The sequence below is a fragment of the Eutrigla gurnardus genome, assembly GCF_963514095.1.
Source record: "Eutrigla gurnardus genome assembly, chromosome: 4".
In the NCBI taxonomy this organism is placed as follows: Eukaryota; Metazoa; Chordata; class Actinopteri; order Perciformes; family Triglidae; genus Eutrigla; species Eutrigla gurnardus.
In genome coordinates this window covers 23,998,279-24,016,135 of record NC_139918.1, presented here as the reverse complement: position 1 = coordinate 24,016,135, position 17,857 = coordinate 23,998,279, and the positions used below count along the sequence as shown (strand labels likewise).

General features: G+C 40.3%; 1 protein-coding gene and 1 long non-coding RNA gene across 3 annotated transcripts in view; one reads left to right on the top strand and one right to left on the bottom strand.

Annotated features, from left to right (window-relative positions):
- Nucleotides 1-3,709, top strand: part of LOC311012155 — a 54,641-nt gene extending 50,932 nt beyond the window's left edge. Inside the window, exon 4 of the long non-coding RNA XR_014596996.1 lies at nt 3,587-3,709. This is a non-coding gene — a long non-coding RNA (uncharacterized lncRNA). The remainder of the gene's footprint in view (nt 1-3,586) is intronic.
- kiss1ra (KISS1 receptor a) lies at nt 3,070-11,385 on the bottom strand. Of its 2 annotated transcripts, XM_084007492.1 has the most exons (6): nt 11,235-11,385; nt 11,123-11,150; nt 8,375-8,499; nt 5,250-5,385; nt 4,909-5,147; nt 3,070-3,929 (listed from the first exon to the last, which is right to left on the bottom strand). In XM_084007492.1, exons 1-6 carry the CDS (start codon nt 11,376-11,378, stop codon nt 3,549-3,551), a joined length of 1,053 nt encoding a protein of 350 aa, XP_083863618.1. In that variant the 5' UTR covers nt 11,379-11,385; the 3' UTR covers nt 3,070-3,548. The 2 variants fall into 2 exon arrangements, with proteins under 2 accessions (XP_083863618.1, XP_083863617.1); XM_084007491.1 differs by having other exon boundaries at nt 3,072-3,929; nt 11,123-11,385.
- Between the last annotated feature and the right edge of the window lie 6,472 nt (nt 11,386-17,857).

Here is a 17,857-nt window from a genome sequence, read left to right as displayed (position 1 = left end):
CTTCTATTCAGGTGTGAGTCACGGTTGTTGTTGCATTATTGTTTGTTTTTATTATATTATATTTTAGCAGCTGAAAAGCAGCAATTAAGACTCTTCTTTGTTCGTTTTTTCCATTAGCTTTATGGTACGCTGATGCTGGTGACGTGGGGAAAAAGCATGAAGTAAAACAATAAAGTAAAATTAACTCTCGTCTCACTGGCCGTGACATTTGTGTCCTGACATCTAAAAACAAAGCTTTTCTTTATATTCTATACACTTTCCTGCACTCAATAGTTGTTGTTTAAATGCCACTGAACTGACAAGGACCTCAGGATCTTTTCATCTTACAGAAGAGCAGTGATTCCATTTCATCTGTCAATTATAGTCGTCCTTTATCTTTACTATTGAATTAAACCTTCTCTGTTCCTGTATCGGCTGACCTCTATGTACTGCTGTCATGTGTATGTACATGTACATGCATGAGTCCATGCTGAAATGCTCACAATAACAACCCTTGGGTATAATCTTAAACATGCTCACAAGCTTAATTTAGGGTGTTGGAACAGCTTATGTGTTGTGAATTATTTTAAATTTTTTTTAACAATTTTGTATGATTCTGATCATGTAGACTCTAATCTAACTCCGTTAGACATCAAGCAGTAAGCAGCCAAGACCTTTTTTTTGTTGTGGTTTAATGGTTGCAAAAAAAAAAAAAAGAAATCCAGATGATTGCATGTACAAATGTAAATGAATGCAGCTATGCAGGTCTCTGCAATAGCCACAACACTCTTGTAGAATAATGCATGATTGGCATCAACAAAATGAGTTTCAGTCTTTTACGGTTTCCCCTCTGTTCAACAGTTAAAATTTACTACAGAGAAGATTTCACATTTCCCTGAGAATTGATCATATCATCACTGCTGCTGAAGTCATTTGGCCGAATCAAATATTTCATGGTCATACAATCACAATGTCACAATACGAGAAAAATTCTTAATGTAAAGCAGAAAACAAACATATAATTGATGACCTCAGTCCTAATGGATGTACATTAGTGTCTGTGGAGGAAATGCAGCATAATCAGCATACATTAAAAAGCAACAATCAGTCACTGCCATTACATTAAACATTGTATTACATAAGCATTCAGAATATCAAAAATAAATAAACTTCACAGCCTTCATAACATGGCATTTATTAAATGTTGAATTTACAGATGAATCTGCGTTTCTTTCTGTTGGGAAGTAGGGAAACCCATTTAAATTATATTTAAATATGTTAAATTATATCAAAGTCAAGGTTCTCAGTCAAAATCAATTAATTTAACTTTTAGTTTGTGTGGCTACAAGGCTATATTCAGGGTTACATGCAATTCAACCTTAAACTAAACATTTCTCACACAGCGAAACTTCATTATAAATGATGTTGAAAGGGAACTGCGTTTCTTTCTGTTGAGAAGTAGTAGTAGGGAAACCCATTTAAATTATATTTAAATATGTTAAATTATATTAAAGTCAAGGTTCTCAGTCAAAATCAATTAATTTAACTTTTAGTTTGTATGGCTACAAGGAACATGTTGTGCTTAAACTATAGTCAGGGTTGCAATTCAACATTATCTCCTAAAAATTTCTCACACAGAAAACTTAATTGTAAATGATGTTGAAAGGGAACATAGTCTCAGGATTTCTTTGACATATCACAATACATTTAATCAAATATCACATGTTCATGTCCCAGCAAGCAAATAGTTCTGTCAACCAAACCGTTAAGAAATCAGAGGAATGCAGTTTACACGCATGAAAAAAATGTATTTTTAAAATGTTTTTTTTTGTTTTTGTTCAGAAAAAAATGAAAATCAACAAATCATACTATATCTTCATAATGTCTGTAAAATGCCAACATTTTGTTCTGGTGGCTGGTTTTCTATAATTAGTATCTACCACTGAACATTGTATCTCAATTAGAGCACATTTTTGTAACTATTTATGACTAATTAAGGCAGCCAAAAGCACTCTGATTTTCAAGAGACTTTGATATAATTCAATTGATATAAACCGGAGCCCCGGTGACAGCAAGTCCCCCAGTATCTCAGTTTAAATGAGAACACATTAGCATATTTTCTATGAAGCCTTGATTTTGAATGCCACTGTGTGGGATGGGTAGACAAGGACTGTGTCTGGAGAGCACTGAGCTGGCAGCGGTTCTAAAGATGTATTAACAATGATAGACTGTATTTCCAGCTCCAGACAAATGGCTCAAGAGGCCGAAGGTCACTTCCACCACTTAGGATTTAATCCGCCTAATAAATTCTTACAAGAGATGTGACAACTGATTCCAGTAGACAGCACCTGTGTTCTGGGTGAAAGTGCATGTGCATGCCTGTGTGTGCATGTGCATTGAGGAAAGTGTGGATGTGTGTCGGTGGGACACAAGGGAAAGTTGCTTCACAGGTCAGGTCATAACCCCTGCTTCATCACATTTGGCAGTAGGGAAACTCACAGTAAATCAGATGCTGTCTTTGTTTCGTTTTATTAACCCCTTCTTGTCCTAAGCAACCGTTACGGTGGAGGAAAAAATTAAAATAAACACAGCCTTTTGACAGCATGTCTATTAAATGTGACAAATCATGATTACAAAAACTCTAATATGATCCATTTTACAATATCTTAGGCTGAGAATAGGTGGGGGCGGTGTATGCTTATTAACACCTTTGTATGCTGTGTACAATTGTATTCATGCCTTTGTTATGGAAAAAAGAATAATAGGAAATGAGAGCGAGAAATGTTTTATGGGGGAGTGCTATTTCTTGATGAACAACAGCGTGTTCAAACAAGTCAGGCTAGTTTATAAGGTTTAGAAGTGATGGAATATATGTTTGAGCTTTGGACAAGGCAAGCTGCTCCCCCTGCACCTCTTTCCTAGCGTCACATCCAGCATTCAGACTTGAGAGTGGTGAAGATCTTCTTGGGCAACTCTTCGCACGAAAGGGAGAAGTTTAAATTCCCCAAATTTCAAACTATTACTTTAAGAAATATACTATAGTTAGCTGCTTCCCAGAATGTATTAATTGTCCATTCAAAATGCACATTCTGCCTTCAGTCATTTCCAGAATAAAATCCTATATGCCTTCTACTACATCAGTCGTCTAAATGATGGACAGTTTGTATCAAAGCTGCAGACCTTGTCAGCCATGTTTTTGTCAGGGATTATGGTATTAGGACTCATGCTGGCAGCTTTCAGGCAAAACATCGTCAGATGTGTGAGCCTGACGTCTGTTATTTGGCAGCTTCGCGGATGCTGTTCCTTGCCAGCGCTGCCTGGCCTTTGGCAGTCCAACAGGAGACATATTGTACCAAACAATAATAGTATCCACTAGTATTATGAATCTCTGTTTCTCCACATCAATTACTCAGTTACTTATAGTCATTAACATACTGAAATATGTCTGCCAAACAAGGTCTATGAAGGCAGTCGCTCATGAAGACTTTTACACTATGAACCAGCGGCTGTATAATGTTCATTGTTAATTGTTTTATATCTTCTGCTTTAGAATAATCTCGTTCTCAGATTCAATTTGCTGCATTGTTATTGTTTCCTTCCTCCGCAGCAACAAACTTGATCTCGGCGTTGGCAGTCCTGGAGGCCATGCTGCTGTCCCTGACCTTGTGCTTGAACAGAAATGGGAAAGTTTTCCTGAAGGACTTCTGGAAGGTTGCTCCCATGAAACCGTAGACGATGGGGTTGACCGAAGAGTTGGCGTAGGACATGCAGTTGGCCCACGTCTTGATCTTGTACGTGGCGTAGTTGGGCTGGTAGTTGGGATAGAAGGACTGGAAAAGGCTGAAGATCTGGATGGGACCCCAGCAGATGGCGAACAGGAGGACGATCACCACCACCATCTTGGAGATTTTGCTCCTGATGCTGATCGTTCTCTCAGACAGGAGGTTGACCTGAGGAGGAGAGAGGAGTTTTCTGAAGGTGTTATCAGGCAGGAGCAATGGGGATTTCCACCTTATTTGCATTCAGTTGACCATTTTGACAGTTTTGGGCAATCTGTGTTTATTTGCCCCAACCAGCCAATGTACATCTGTACAAATGTTAGCGATAAGCTGACATTTAACTCACTGGATGCACTGAGGATTATCCTGCAAGAGTTTCTCACTTGGCACCTGGTGCTACCAGGAACAGTCTCTCTCCTATTCCCCCATGTCACATTTATGATGTAACCTCAGATTTCTAATTCTGCAAGTAAAAATGTTTTCAACTCAAACAGACAATTTATTACACTATTATTTATTACAATTTGTGTTATTTTTTGGCCTATTTACATATTCAGCAGATATGGAACAACATTATCATTCAGTTGGAGCGGTGTGTTTGTCAGGATATGTCTGGCCAGCTGATAAATCCAATTGCTGAAAGCTCCACTATGTTCACTGGCTGGTCTCGAGGCTTTATCTGCGTGTGATTTGGTGCAGAGCAGTGCATTGTTGGTTTTCAGACCTTTTTTCACCGAAAACAGAGATGAGAGGTTTCACTCATTTCACCTACTCTTTGTACGAGTCACTCCCTCCAAAAAAGTTGGGTTTTCTACCGAATGGAATGATTCATTGCTAAACTAAAACAAGGGCTCAAAGGAACAACAGAGTTATCATTGTTATAAGCGTCACTTTTACATTTACATTATATTTGAACCATTAAAGCTGCTTTAAAGAAAGGAGCTGGAGAAGACGATTTCAAAGACAGTGAATATCAAAGCAAGTCAACAAATAATTCAAAGTGACAGGTAGTGGCATATAGAGAAGAGAGGTCCTTTTTAACTTTTAATTAGCTGACAATTAGGAGCAGGGGCTTGCAGATAAATCTTTAAGCTCAAGTCAAAGACTTACAATTAAGCACAAAACAAATCGAAACCAGCCTTGTGCATACCTGATAGTTGTTGTCTATGGGTTCCACAGTGGGCTGGCCCACCCGCTTCACCATCAGGGTGTAGCAGAAGGAGATAGTGAGGACAGGCAGCAGGTAGGCCGCAATAAACTCGTAGAGGATGAAAGCCCTCTCATGTGTCTTTGAGGGGAACCTCTCCATGCAGTACTGCCTCGGACCGTACCAGTAGCCCTCCTCTATATGCTGGTACATTAATATGGGTGTGGACAGGATGAAGGAGCCTGGGAGGCATAAGGACTGTGTTAGTTGAAAAAGTAGTCCTGATTATTACATCCACTGTGTGGTGAATTAATTAAAAAATGAATTGAATAAGCAGGACATACCGATCCAAATGCAGACGCTGACAATCATGGCTACTTTTGGGGTGCGGTGGCGGAGGGATTTCAGAGGGTAGACTGTGACGTAGCAGCGGTCCCCGCTCATAGCTGTCAGGGTGATACAGGTGGCTTGGACTGTCACCTGGGGAAGGGAAGAGTAAAGCATGCACAAGAGTTATGTGCTTCCAACTCTGTCCCCAAGCTGAGAAATGAAGGCAACACGGAAGGGCCAAAAGCTGCAGTTCCTCCAATGGCCACTTGAGGCATGCTCCAAAGTGTTTGTTTAAATGGCGTTAAAGCAGAAATAAACATGTTAACAGCCTAGTACAAAAAACGTATATACATCCCTGTTCATGAAAACTATACAGGTAGTGTTTTTAACTCGCTAATATAACTCACCTGTTTATATTATATTAGGGCTTAACGGTAGCTGTCTCCTCATTTGCAAAAGCAAATGTATTTTTGGAGAAAGGGTCCACTTTATATCAACAAAATGAGAAAACTCTTAATTTGCCAAGTTGAAGAATGTTGGTACCAACTGTATGTTAAAAACAGCGACTGACAACACATTTCATTAGTTTTCCAAAATCCACCTGTAGGAAGCAAAGTATGATCAACTTATTTTAAGTTTAGGCCCTTCCAGCAGTTTCGGCAAAGATTGTGGTCTGAGATGTTAGAGTTGAAGATTTATATCCAGTACTACAAATACGTTCATTTATGCACAAGCAGTATTTCTCAGCGAGCCTTCTCGTTAGTTTGGATGGCCTCATCACCATTTCTAACGGTGTCTTGTGCCTTGTCGTTAATCACGCCTCATTAAGAAGCAAAAGCATCTGTTTTTCTTCATTTCTCCAACTCTGAGATTTTGCAATTGAGCTCTTTTGAAATGAAAAGCGAGGGAGAGACGGCATACAGAGGAACAGGAAGCAGGGCAGAGGCTGCATTTCTTTTTTATTATAATTATATTGAATTAGCATATGAACAAATCATTCAGTTCATTTTTCTTTACAGTGTTCAATGGCGTTTGAGAGAATTCAACGCTGGCACATCAGAATGTTAATTTAAGGCTACATGCAGAATTCCTGATACACAGTCTTCAATTTTCCATCTAACATCACCTGCTGCTTCAAATAATGTTAGTGGATTATGTTCTATGGAAAGCACTCTGACTTTACCCTCTGCTCATACATCTTTACATTGATTTTCAGGAGGCCGGACATTTCTTTTCATCCTCTTCACAAAAACAGTATTTTTTTTCACATCAAAAACACAGACCTCTGGGGTTCACACTGCTCTCTGTGTATCCATAGGCTACTGCTTTGTAATATGTGGAACAAATGAAGGGTTAGAAGTTCCCTCCGTGCTCGCAAAGAGGATCTAATTTTGTCCCTTTTTTGCCTATCTGCCTCGGTCTCCAGCTCTTATCTGCGACTGTAAAGCCAGCACCCATTACCCTCTAGAGGTTTGCAGCACCACATCAGTGTTTTCAAAGGAGTCCGAAAGGGGTCATGACGAGTTCAGGGTTCAGCAATCCCTCAATTTTTGAAGACATCTGTAGCATTAAGAACACACATCCTGTTATCTTCCATGCATAACGTCTACTCAGAGGAATGGGCTCGGAGATTGCAAAGAGAATCCATTGAGAGCCAATTTATTTTTTCTCATTTGTTTCAAAGTGCTCATGGAAAAGGCCTCTCGTTGTTGCTCTTAGTCCTGGTCATGGGTATTCACATCTCAACAGTGTTTAACATTGTATGCAATGGAAACATGCTGATTTTGTCTTTTCTATTGTCAGCAGGCAATGCTAAATATGCTTAATGTATAACAAGGGGAAACAGCTAGCCTGGTTTTGTCCAAAACTCTCTAATAAACAGATTATATCTTGTTTCCTTAATCTGTGCGAAAACCAAAATCATGAACAATAATTTCAAGGAATATCTGCTGGAACTGGCTGGGCTGTTTGTTTCCTCTCTTCCACTCCTTAAGCTCAGTTAAACTAAACTAAGCCAACCACCTTCAGGCTGTAACTTCATTTTTAAGATGTTAAATATTTAATTTATAATCATCATCTTATTTAACGGCTACAAGAAAGCATATAAGCTTATTTCTCGATATATCATGTATTGCTTTATTTTCTTTATTTTCTGCTGTTATGCTGAGGTCAGTGTCCCAACACTCAACAATAATGTTGTAATGTGACGATCAATTAGTTGACATTGTGACAATTAGTGAATTTTGGTTGTGATATTTGGGGGAAAAAATACAGCTAAACAAAATATTTACTCTGAAGATACACATGCTGTCCTTTTAATAGAGTATGGATAATAAAGAATACTAGGGCATCATAATGCAGCCAAGTACTGTATGGCCACTCTTTTTTCTTTTGATCTTTTGCAGTGATTAGGCATGTGGTTTAACATATGTAGCTTTGAAGAAGACTCTGATTTATTCAGGCCATCACATTGAATATTCATTAAAAATTATTCTATCTAATCCATACTGATGTAAAATACCAACGTTGGTTGGAGAGCAATCTGAATCGCTAGCCATTAAGAGATGCTGTGAGCTACTTTCTCAGAATAGCGAAGAAGAAGAAAAGCAGAAACCTCTATTTTAGATCCACTTGGTGAAGATGGCTGGTGAAGTTGGAAAGTCCTTCAAAGTGAGGACAAAAACAACTTAGAACGAAAGGAGAGATGTAGTGCCTCGCTTTTACTTTTTGCTGCCTCTGTCAACTGTGTGAATGAGGCTAAACTAAATTCGGCTGAATTTTCAATCTTTAGGATTGAAGGTCTCGAAGCTGAATGTCGTAAAATGACAGGCTGGATTCAAAAGATGGCTTTTCTATTACATGAGTTGAGTTGAAAGCAGTTCACATTGTGCTGCTAATGCTGAAGAGCGTCCCATTGTACCAACATGGTCTTAAAATGCTCATCTGTCTGAGTAAATCCATTTAATTATAATATTATAATTATAATTATCAGGGGTTTTCAGCTTAAAAGCAGATAAATGTCTTTTATTCCGGCCCTTTTGTCGAGAGCAGAACAAAAACACACTTCTTTCTGTGTGGAAGCACATTTTTGAGGCAGGAAGAATCCAATTATGATTGCGATGTGATTAAATGTTTTTACCTGCTGTAGAAATGCAACAAATTTGCACATGAAGTTACCAAAGATCCACCCAGGGAGAGGATAGAGGGTGGCGGTGAAGGGGACGCAGCACACCAAGAAGATGATGTCGGTGGCGGCCAGGTTTGCTGCACAAAGAGAAAACAACAGGGATGTCAGGTGAGCAGTGTTTATCAGAAACACATCACATACATTATTGTATCAGTGGGTGCACTTCTAATAACTTGTCCAACAGTGCAGACTGCATTGTTATACTACTGTTATAGTACGTGGAGACCTAAAACCACCACAGCGGAGCTAAAACAATTCAACAATTGGATTCGTCAATAGTCTATCGACGAAAATGAAACCAAATATGTCAAAAATGTTCTTGTTCCGTCTGAAATATAACTTTTTGCTAATTTTCGATGCACCAAGTGCTCAAGTTAAACAACAACATTCATAGTTTCACCATGTTTCTGATCTAAAGCCTCCATCGACAGGACAACATTATTATTCATTCACCGTTCACTAAAATATAAATCTGTTTCCATGGCTGGTTTGGTTTAGAAACAAAAATGACTTGGTTAGGTTAAGGGGGAAAATGTCTCTTAAAATGTCTATTTGAGAGTTATTTAGGGGATAAATAATAGGGTTAACATGTTTTAAGGTTATGGAACAATTGTCAGCATGCTTTATAAAAAACAATGACAGTTGTTTGGAAACATAAAACCAACAGATTATGTTCATTTAACATCTCTGATATCTCATCTGAGTTTTGACCCGTCATAATTCCCACTCCCCCCAAGAGGGCTTTGTCACTGGAGCTTAAAGACATCTAGTTTTGGGGCACTAAAATAATCTTCACTGTATTTAAGGCTACAAAACATCCAAAAGTTAAATCTGTAACCAAACATTGTAAAATAATGTGATGATCAATAAGTATGCATCACATCATTTTCCCAAAGTAAATCCTAAATAAGTTGATTTAACAGCAAGCAACATCTGCACTGTCTAATGCAATCCTCTGCGTTTCCCATGCAGTGCGTACCACCTTCCTAATGACAGAGTTGAAGCTCGTTCTGTTTAGCTTCGTTGTACACACTGACACACCTGACATCAAGTAAGAGCGTACTTCAGATTCAGCATTTGTTTACTTGATTACGAGCTGCAGAAAATCCTGTTGATGGAGGTCGACAGTACAACTACACACAATAACACATAAACACATAAAAACACGCAAAATACTTGGTTTGAATCACTACCTAGTAGCTTCATATGAACACACACACACACACACACACACACACACACACACACACACACACACACACACACACACAATCATGTTTAGATAGGGCTCCAAGCAGAGCTCTGATCTTGCTTTCCCCTTTTTCCCTATTAAATATGTCATTCTGACAAATACGCCACACTGTTTCCTATTTGTTTCACTAACTGATCTGATCCAGTTACAGTAGCCGGACCATTATGTTGAAGGGTAAACGGCGCAGACACTAATCTAATGCTGCTGAATATTAAACTGATTCTATGCTCTGGCCGTGGAATATTATACGAGATGGAATACACCTTCATGGTGCGAAGTGCAAACACACACACACAAGCGGCTTCTCCAGTCAATCACAGAATTTCTCAAACAGACATGTGACATGCATTTATTGTATTTCATGTTTTATTATTTTAATTCTTGTCTCCTGTGGACTGTTAATCAATCACCGTTTTTTTTCACCATTTTTCCCCCCTGTGACATCGAATCTCTCTCTGTCGTGCTGACATTGACTTGAACAACAAAAATCAATCACCCAGGATTCAAGCCAGCACGCTTTAAACCAGAGGAGACGTGAGGCAGGAGCATGATGGATGCGCTGCTTTGATCCCCTCGTCTCACATGATACACCTGAGATCGATGAATCCACAGAGACTGCAGCTATATGCACCAACCTATATTTTTTAGTGTGCATTTTCAATTTCTTTATGGAGAAAAACAGAGGTGATGCTGTATAAATGGGGGGGGAGCCAAGCATCACAAAAACAGTGATGCTTGACTGAGGTAAATTGCTGTATCAACAAATGCTGAATGCAATGGAAACAGAGGAATACATTAAGACATCCACTATGCATGGGACTTAAACTTCCACTGAAGCTTCTGCTCCACTGAAGAAATGAAAAATAAGGACAGACTAAAACATCACACCCATGGGAATTAGGCTTTAAGCTGCTATTGAATTCGACAAATGTTCTCTGATTTTGTTGGGAAACAAAAAATTGAGACAGTGGCAACAATATTATTATCATCAAATATTTACTTTGTTTCAACTTTGAACATGTTTTATTGTTAATTACTTAGATGTCATAAATCAATTTGCATTATTCAGGGCAGCCAAACCTCTGCAAAGAAACGCCCTCCACTACAGACCATTATTCCACATGTTGATAGATTACTATTCAGGGCAGAGCTGGATACCTGGCTCTCCCTCTAACGTGGAAAAAAAGTGAAACCTTTTTTTTTTTTCGTGTGAAACCTGTAATTGACATGGACATTTTTTACGCATGCTGTGTGCTAATGTGGCAAATGAAAAGTGAGTGAAAGGACACTCAGCTTCCCCGTGAAGCTTTGAAGTCCTTTTGAACCCACCGTTGGCATGCGAAGAAGCGTTTCTGGATGATTGATATACTATCTATTTGAAGATGATGCACTGCCTGATAAAGTAAACATGCAGTGCTCTCCAGGGTGACTCTAGTTTTTTCTCTTACCTATGTAGAAGTTGGTCGCTGTCCTCATCTGCCTGTGTTTGGAAATGACATAAATAACCAGAGAGTTGCCCACCAGTCCAACCAGCATGATGAGGGCGAAGAACAGGGGCACCAGCCAGGCATCTGTGAAGAAGGGGTGCTGATCTCCTTCCTCCTTGTCCTCCTCTTCCCCACGTCTCCCCAGGGAGAAGTTTGCCTCGGAGGTATTGATCCAGACCTGCTCGGTGGTGTTCCAGAGCTCCCCGGAGGAGTTCATTGTGACAGGACGGAGGGATTATTGTGGGGGGAGGTGAAACAAAAAGCAGGTTGTGGAGAGACGGCAGGCAGGGGAGAGAATGAGGAGCGTTCAGCCACGGAGTCCTGGGTGCCGTCGGGTTCGGGGGAAGAGATATTAATGGATAGTAGAAAAAGGAGAGAGAGGAGAGGAAAATAAGGAGGGAAAGAACAGAATTAGGCTGTGGAGTGCAAGGTGCAAGATAGTGTGTCTGAGGAAAAACGGAATTTGGGAAGAAAACAAATGGAGGATTGAAAGAAAGCAGTTAGGCGTCACAGGGAAAAGTTTGCACTGTGAATGAAAAGGCAAAAGGCATGGAGGAGAGAGTGAAATGGGGACGGACAAGGTGGGATAAAGAACTTTCCGGTTGATGAGAGTTCATCATTTCATAGCAAGAACACAATAAAAGTGAAGACACAGGAGATTAGACGCAGGAGGCAAAAGTGTTTCTTTTCTTCGCATCAGGTCTGATGAAACCTGCCCTCCTCCTGCTGCTGCCACATCCGCCCCAGAGCTTTAAAGCATGCCGTGTTGCTCACTTGAGAGATGAGCAATCCTCCGAGCAGCCCCGAGGATGTTTTCACGAGGTGCGGAGAGGCAGAGAGATGTCTTCTGTGAGCTCAGTCATCAAATACCCGAATGTAACCAAATCCACTGTAGCCACAGCTTCCTTGAGTTCATCTTCACCTCTTTGTTCCAACGCTGTTCTTCTTCTTGGTGGGGTTAATTCTTTTTTACTCTTCAAGAGTCACTTGATTCAAAGAAAGAATACAAACGTAGTGTCAAAATGCCTTCTATTGAAAAAAAAAGAAGAAAAAAAGGATCTTGTCCGGGAGAGTTGTAGTTTAGCCTTGACTTTTACTCGAGCAGAGAGCGGAGCGAAGGCGATGCAGCCGGCTTTATAATACGTGCAAGAGCAAGGACACGCAGAGGCAGCGAGGAGAGGAGGCACACACACACACACACACACACACACACACACACACTTACAGTGAGTCTGATTGCACGTTGCCTACAGCATGATTCTGGGAAAATTAGCTGATGTCAGGGTCTCCTAGCAACAAAATCCCTCAGTCCATCTTTTTGGTACAGTTTGCCAAAAGAAACACAGTCCTTCTTCCTCTTCCCATTCTGGGAATTGTAAGAGCATAACTGTGTACCTCTACATGTGTCTGTGTCTATGTGTTGGAACTGAAGAACATCAGCCCTGAAGGTTAATTATCTGACCTGCATCGTGGTTTGTTACACAGAGCCATCTGAGAAGCTGTCACTGGTCACTATTTGGAAAAAAAAACAGGCACTTTAAAAAAAAACGTGGCCAGTGTTTCCATGATCTCTTCTTTCAATGAAGAAATAATATCCAGTTGTGATATAACTGATCCACCCTAACCTCCATATCAACTCATACACACCTAAGCCACACCCATAGCTGCCAGCAGTTCCCCACGGGATGCTGATTGGTCCGTGCTCTGGCTTACCAGACACAATGATGCATTATGATGTGATCTTGCGAGCACGTGATTCTGCAAGGTAATGTAATGATGGCTTGGCAGAGTAAGAAGAAAAAGAAGAATTGGGCAGCATCAAGCAGCATATAGGTATTTTTTTTTTATCTTAAAATTGAAGATATTTGTTATTTGAATTTTGCATTTCAGTCATGAAGGCTTTAAGGATGTTTTAGGATGATTTAAGGATCTGCTTGGATGCAATCTCAAAGTGTATCACTCTGCACTTGGCCCGACAATAACATGTTTCATACAAATGGAAAGTGTCAAATCAAGAAATAAATAAAAAGTAGGAAAAAAAGTATTTTCTGCTGATATGCAAGCTTGATGACAACCAGTGATAATTCATTAAATTCAACTCATGAGGCCTCTTCTCAGTGCAAATGCAGTATTTCAATATGTACATTATGCACATACTACTGCAAGTTTGTTTTTCGGCCTTACAGAGGGGATGGCGAAGCACTCATGCCAGCTCAACAGATGCAATGGTGAGCTGAATGGAGAAGGTAAGAGTCATCTCATGTCCACCCAGCAAATTATTAATGCGCCTCTAGGTGTGATGGACAGATATATGCTTATGTCATTCACATCTTCATATAATGTATACTTCTGCTCAAAGGATTGTGCAGAGACACATCATGCACCTCCTGAAGACATTTGATTGGTCATAAGAGACGGAGGTTGGCTTTTCCAAACATACCTCACAGCAACAACAACCTTATGAATTCTAGGCACAGGAGCTCCTCCTCATCTTCCAACTCGTCCCTAAGTGTTTCCAGCTGTGAAGTTGTGTTGAAATATGACATGAATAAATCATGCCTGTGGAATAAATCAAAGACTGACAAAGGATTTCAAAACAGTGTGTCGAAAACGAAAAAGATATTACATGCTATGCACAACCTCTGCAGTACTCTGTATGCCTGGAGTGTGCAACATTTTCCTGCGGATTGGTGCCCATCCACAGGAGTTTGAGTCAGGCATCGGCCTCTTTGTAGGATCTAGCGTCAAAAAGTAAACAGTCTTTACTGACAGCAATTTCATGTCCTACAACTGGTTGCAATGTGGCCTTCTTCAGTGCCTAGATAACCAAAGTCCAAAGGCCTTGATAGGTCTTCTAGCAGAAGCGATTTGAAGTCCACTGGACATCAGGTTTTGAGTGGGTTAGTTGCCATTCCCCTAGAGTCTGACGGTACTTTCATACCTAAGAAGCAGACACCATAGGACATTAAACACATGAGGTTTGGTGCTGGATGACTTGTCTTGCACCTGAATTGGTCCATGTAGTGTAGTTTTCCACAACATAATGACCAATGAGTTACTTTTATATGACATTTTATTAACTCCACGAAAGTGGACCAGAACTTAAAGGCAACTATGCATTATTTGTTCCTTGGTGAGCACCAAATGAACTCAACTAAAGGTGAGATAGCCCACTAAGAGTTTCATCATCTTCTACTACGATGTCCTGGAATTCTTTACATCCTGCACCCTTGCAAGTCGAAGGTGCCCAAGCCTACTGAAGTGTCTACCCATTCTCCTGTGGTAGATCTGCAGCTATCAACTCAATCCACTCAGGAGCTGGGTCCAAAATCTCAGGACCCTGCTACTGTAGTATCAAGTCATGCAGTTATTGGAGTTCCCGTTGATGACTATCCAACGATAGTGGCATTCCTGGCATACCCAACCCTCTCTGTGTGCACTCTATGCAGGCCGGGTGGAAGGAGGGAGAAGCTTATGGCCACTGATAGACCATTGTGTCGGTTCTGAAAGGAGGGGTGTTGTTCCGTTAAGGGAAGAAGAACAGATTTCTGTGGTGGCACTGAATCCTTAGATCAGGTGTGGGAGCAGCATCAACCTTTCTGGGACAGCTGATCTGCTGCCTTGAGGAGAAAAGACCCCACTGTCCATCCTTACCAGCATGTTTTCGGCTTAAAGGTGTGGATGGAAGCAGTAAAGGTCTAGATATACCTTGCACTATCCAAATTCTGGATCGGCGGTTTCTTGAAATGTAGATTAGAATGAAACGCTTTTGATGCCGGTGTTTACGCAAGAGTTTACAGAGTGTATTGTGAATGTGTGGATATTGACAGTACTAAGGGTTCAGCACGGTTTAGGTTAGGCTGAGCATCTTCTGTTTCATTCTGGGAATCCTTGATTAGGCCCAGAAAGCCCTCAGAAGACTCCACTGAGACATGGACAGATGGGCCCTGCAGGAGTCCTCTGACTTTGCATACGGAATCACGTGACCTCCGTAATTAAAAATCAGATTTCTCTCATCTCTCGCTACTCAACATTTGCATCTTCTACATCTCTACACATCTACAAAATGTTCTTGTTCTACTCAACGATGGCAAGGTTAATGTATTTTTTGTCATTTGTTGCAGCATTTATCATAATAACTACCATGTTTCCTTCCGCCTGTTTTCACAGAAATAAAAGTAATCATGTTAGAGTGGCAGTTATCGACTGTGTGACAGAGGAGAACAACAGAGCTGGACCTATGTGTAGGCAGATCAACATTTTTATATTTACAATTTTCTTGTCTTATAAAAGTCTTTATTTCAAATTACAACAACATAGCACACATTTATCAAGTCTATTAAATAGGCCCTATTTTCTGATTGCCTGCAGCACCACTGTAATTGCTAATAAATAGCTAGAGTTAACCTCACCGTTTAGGGAAAAGCTTTGAACTTGATTTTGAAAAATACACTTTTTTTCTGTGTGGCATCTGCATATCTTAATCTCAAAGGCACTGTGTGTTTGTGGTGGAACTGACTGCGATGAAAGGGCACCAGCTCAAAGCTTGCCTGGGGCCCTAAATTGGTCAGGGTGAGCTCTGAACAACAGTACACATTTTCCAGCATTTCTTCTTGATTAATTGCAATAATGTAGCTTGAAATCACTGTCGCATGGACATAATTTTACACACTGCAACCTGATCCCAGACCTAAACACAACAAGTCGGTCGGACGATTTGTTGCAGAGGCATAAGGGAAGTGGGAAACACTTTACGGGATGCATGTAATGTTTATTTGAAGGAACAATTTACTGTAAAATGAAAAGCACTTGAAAACCAAAAGTTATAAACACTCAAAATTCATATTAGAAAATCAATAGATTAAAAGACAACAAAAGTAAGCATATCAAGGGTTCACGTTGTAGAAAAACAAATAACTTTGGATCACCCATAATGCAGCTTGAAAAATTAAATAAGGAATCAGATAAAAGTATACAAACGGCATAATAGAGGACATACATTGCTCATTCTTTTGCTTCCTGCCTGATAAAAAGAGTCTCTGGATAAACCACATCAGGGAAGATGTCTTACATTTGTGCATGGAACAAAGCTCAGGTGCCCAGCTAGCAAGCCAGTTCATCAATTTACCTTAAATGTAAATATTAGACATATTATAAGTTGTTATTGTATTGCAAGAACTGCTATTTTGGTGTAAAATAAATGCAATTTGTTGTCAGCATACATTTTACTTATTTACTTTCAGTATCAACATTATTGGAACTTGCTAGTTAATTAACATTTCCCCAGAAATTAACAGAAAACGTAACATGGCATTATGTTTCCTTCAATACATATTTGCTTCTGAAAATTAGTTTTGATACAAACATAATATCTGGGAGATAGGGTTGGAACTATTATCCTCAAGCAATCCAGAGAAAGACAAAACAGCATTACTTTATTTAATCTCATGACGCAGAAACAGACAGAGTATTGATTTGTGTTTTGGTGGAGGCTCTGAGCTCTCTGGTGGGGGTTCGATGTTATTTGGCATTCTGAGGACTGAGGACCTGAACTTTCCGATCCATCACCGAAAGACACAGATGAAGCAATGGGAGAGGGAATCGGTAAACACAGACATGGGGAAGAGAGAATGGGATGGAAAGAATAAGAGGCTAGAGAGAGGGGCTGGAGTGAGGAGGCGAGGGGAGACTATGGTTTTTTCCCCCCTGAGGCCAGTGTATTATTTGTATTATTTGTAACAGGAGGGCCTTGTATTTACATTAATACTTAATAATTGTTTTTGCTGCAAACACCAGCAGCCTGACAAGGCAGCGCAAGGGTATCAAGGGCTCATTATCATCACTTTTCACCCCGCTGTGCAATCAAGTTGATCTTAATCTGAAAAAAAGGATGATACTCACTGAGATGTTTCCTCACACCTAAAGCCTCATTCGCCACATCATTTTTTGCACCCTGAAATCCATTGTTGTCAATGTAGACACGAGGAAGGCGCGTTCAAAAGCGAGAGCAGCACTGTCGTGGTACGCTAAAAGGGGACGGACAGACAAGGAAATCTTTTCATGTTTGTTGGACTGTCTAATGTAGTTTACTAAATCAATGAAACTTCCTCACCATTGTGATCGCAGCGTGCAGGTTATGGTTGCTCGGTAACAGACACAAACTAGAGCGCAACCCCCCCATTGACATTTCCAGTAAGAGGATGAACACAGTTGGCGTTTTCCAACATGCCTCATGTCTCTATAACTTTACCGACCACAGTCACCCTGACCTGGACGGATAGCAGCCGGCCTGGAGGCTGACTCAGAGTGAAGGCTAATGTCCACGGCTTCACCAACCGGCCGGAGTCAAATTAGTGCAGTACTTTAGTGGTTTGTGTTATGCTAACGTTAGGACTCATTGGTTGGTTGCCTCGCAACGATTTTTAAAAATGCAGCAAATTACTAATCGCACTTTGTCTGCTCAGAGCCGGAGGCGAAGGAAGACAAACAAAGGGCAAATAGCGGCTGACATTTTGTGGTCTTTTTGTTAGAGGAGCGGAGATCGGAGGGTAAGCAGAGAAACATCGGTAGAATAAACAACCCGAGCTGTTTTGTAGTCCAAAGCATTAGATGTGTATGACTGAACAAGTTGTAAATCTGAATTTTAATTTGAACCGCAGTCATTGGTTTCATAACAATCAGCATACAGACATTTAC

Excerpts from the sequence above, each read along its gene's own strand:
- kiss1ra (XM_084007491.1), bottom strand. The coding sequence starts at position 11,378 with ATGAACTCCTCCGGGGAGCTCTGGAACACCACCGAGCAGGTCTGGATC. Across the intron at positions 8,500-11,122 it reads AGCGACCAACTTCTACATAG|CAAACCTGGCCGCCACCGAC; the intron begins GTAAGAGAAAAA and ends CTCTTTGTGCAG. Across the intron at positions 5,386-8,374 it reads TTGTTGCATTTCTACAGCAG|GTGACAGTCCAAGCCACCTG; the intron begins GTAAAAACATTT and ends TCCCTTCCCCAG.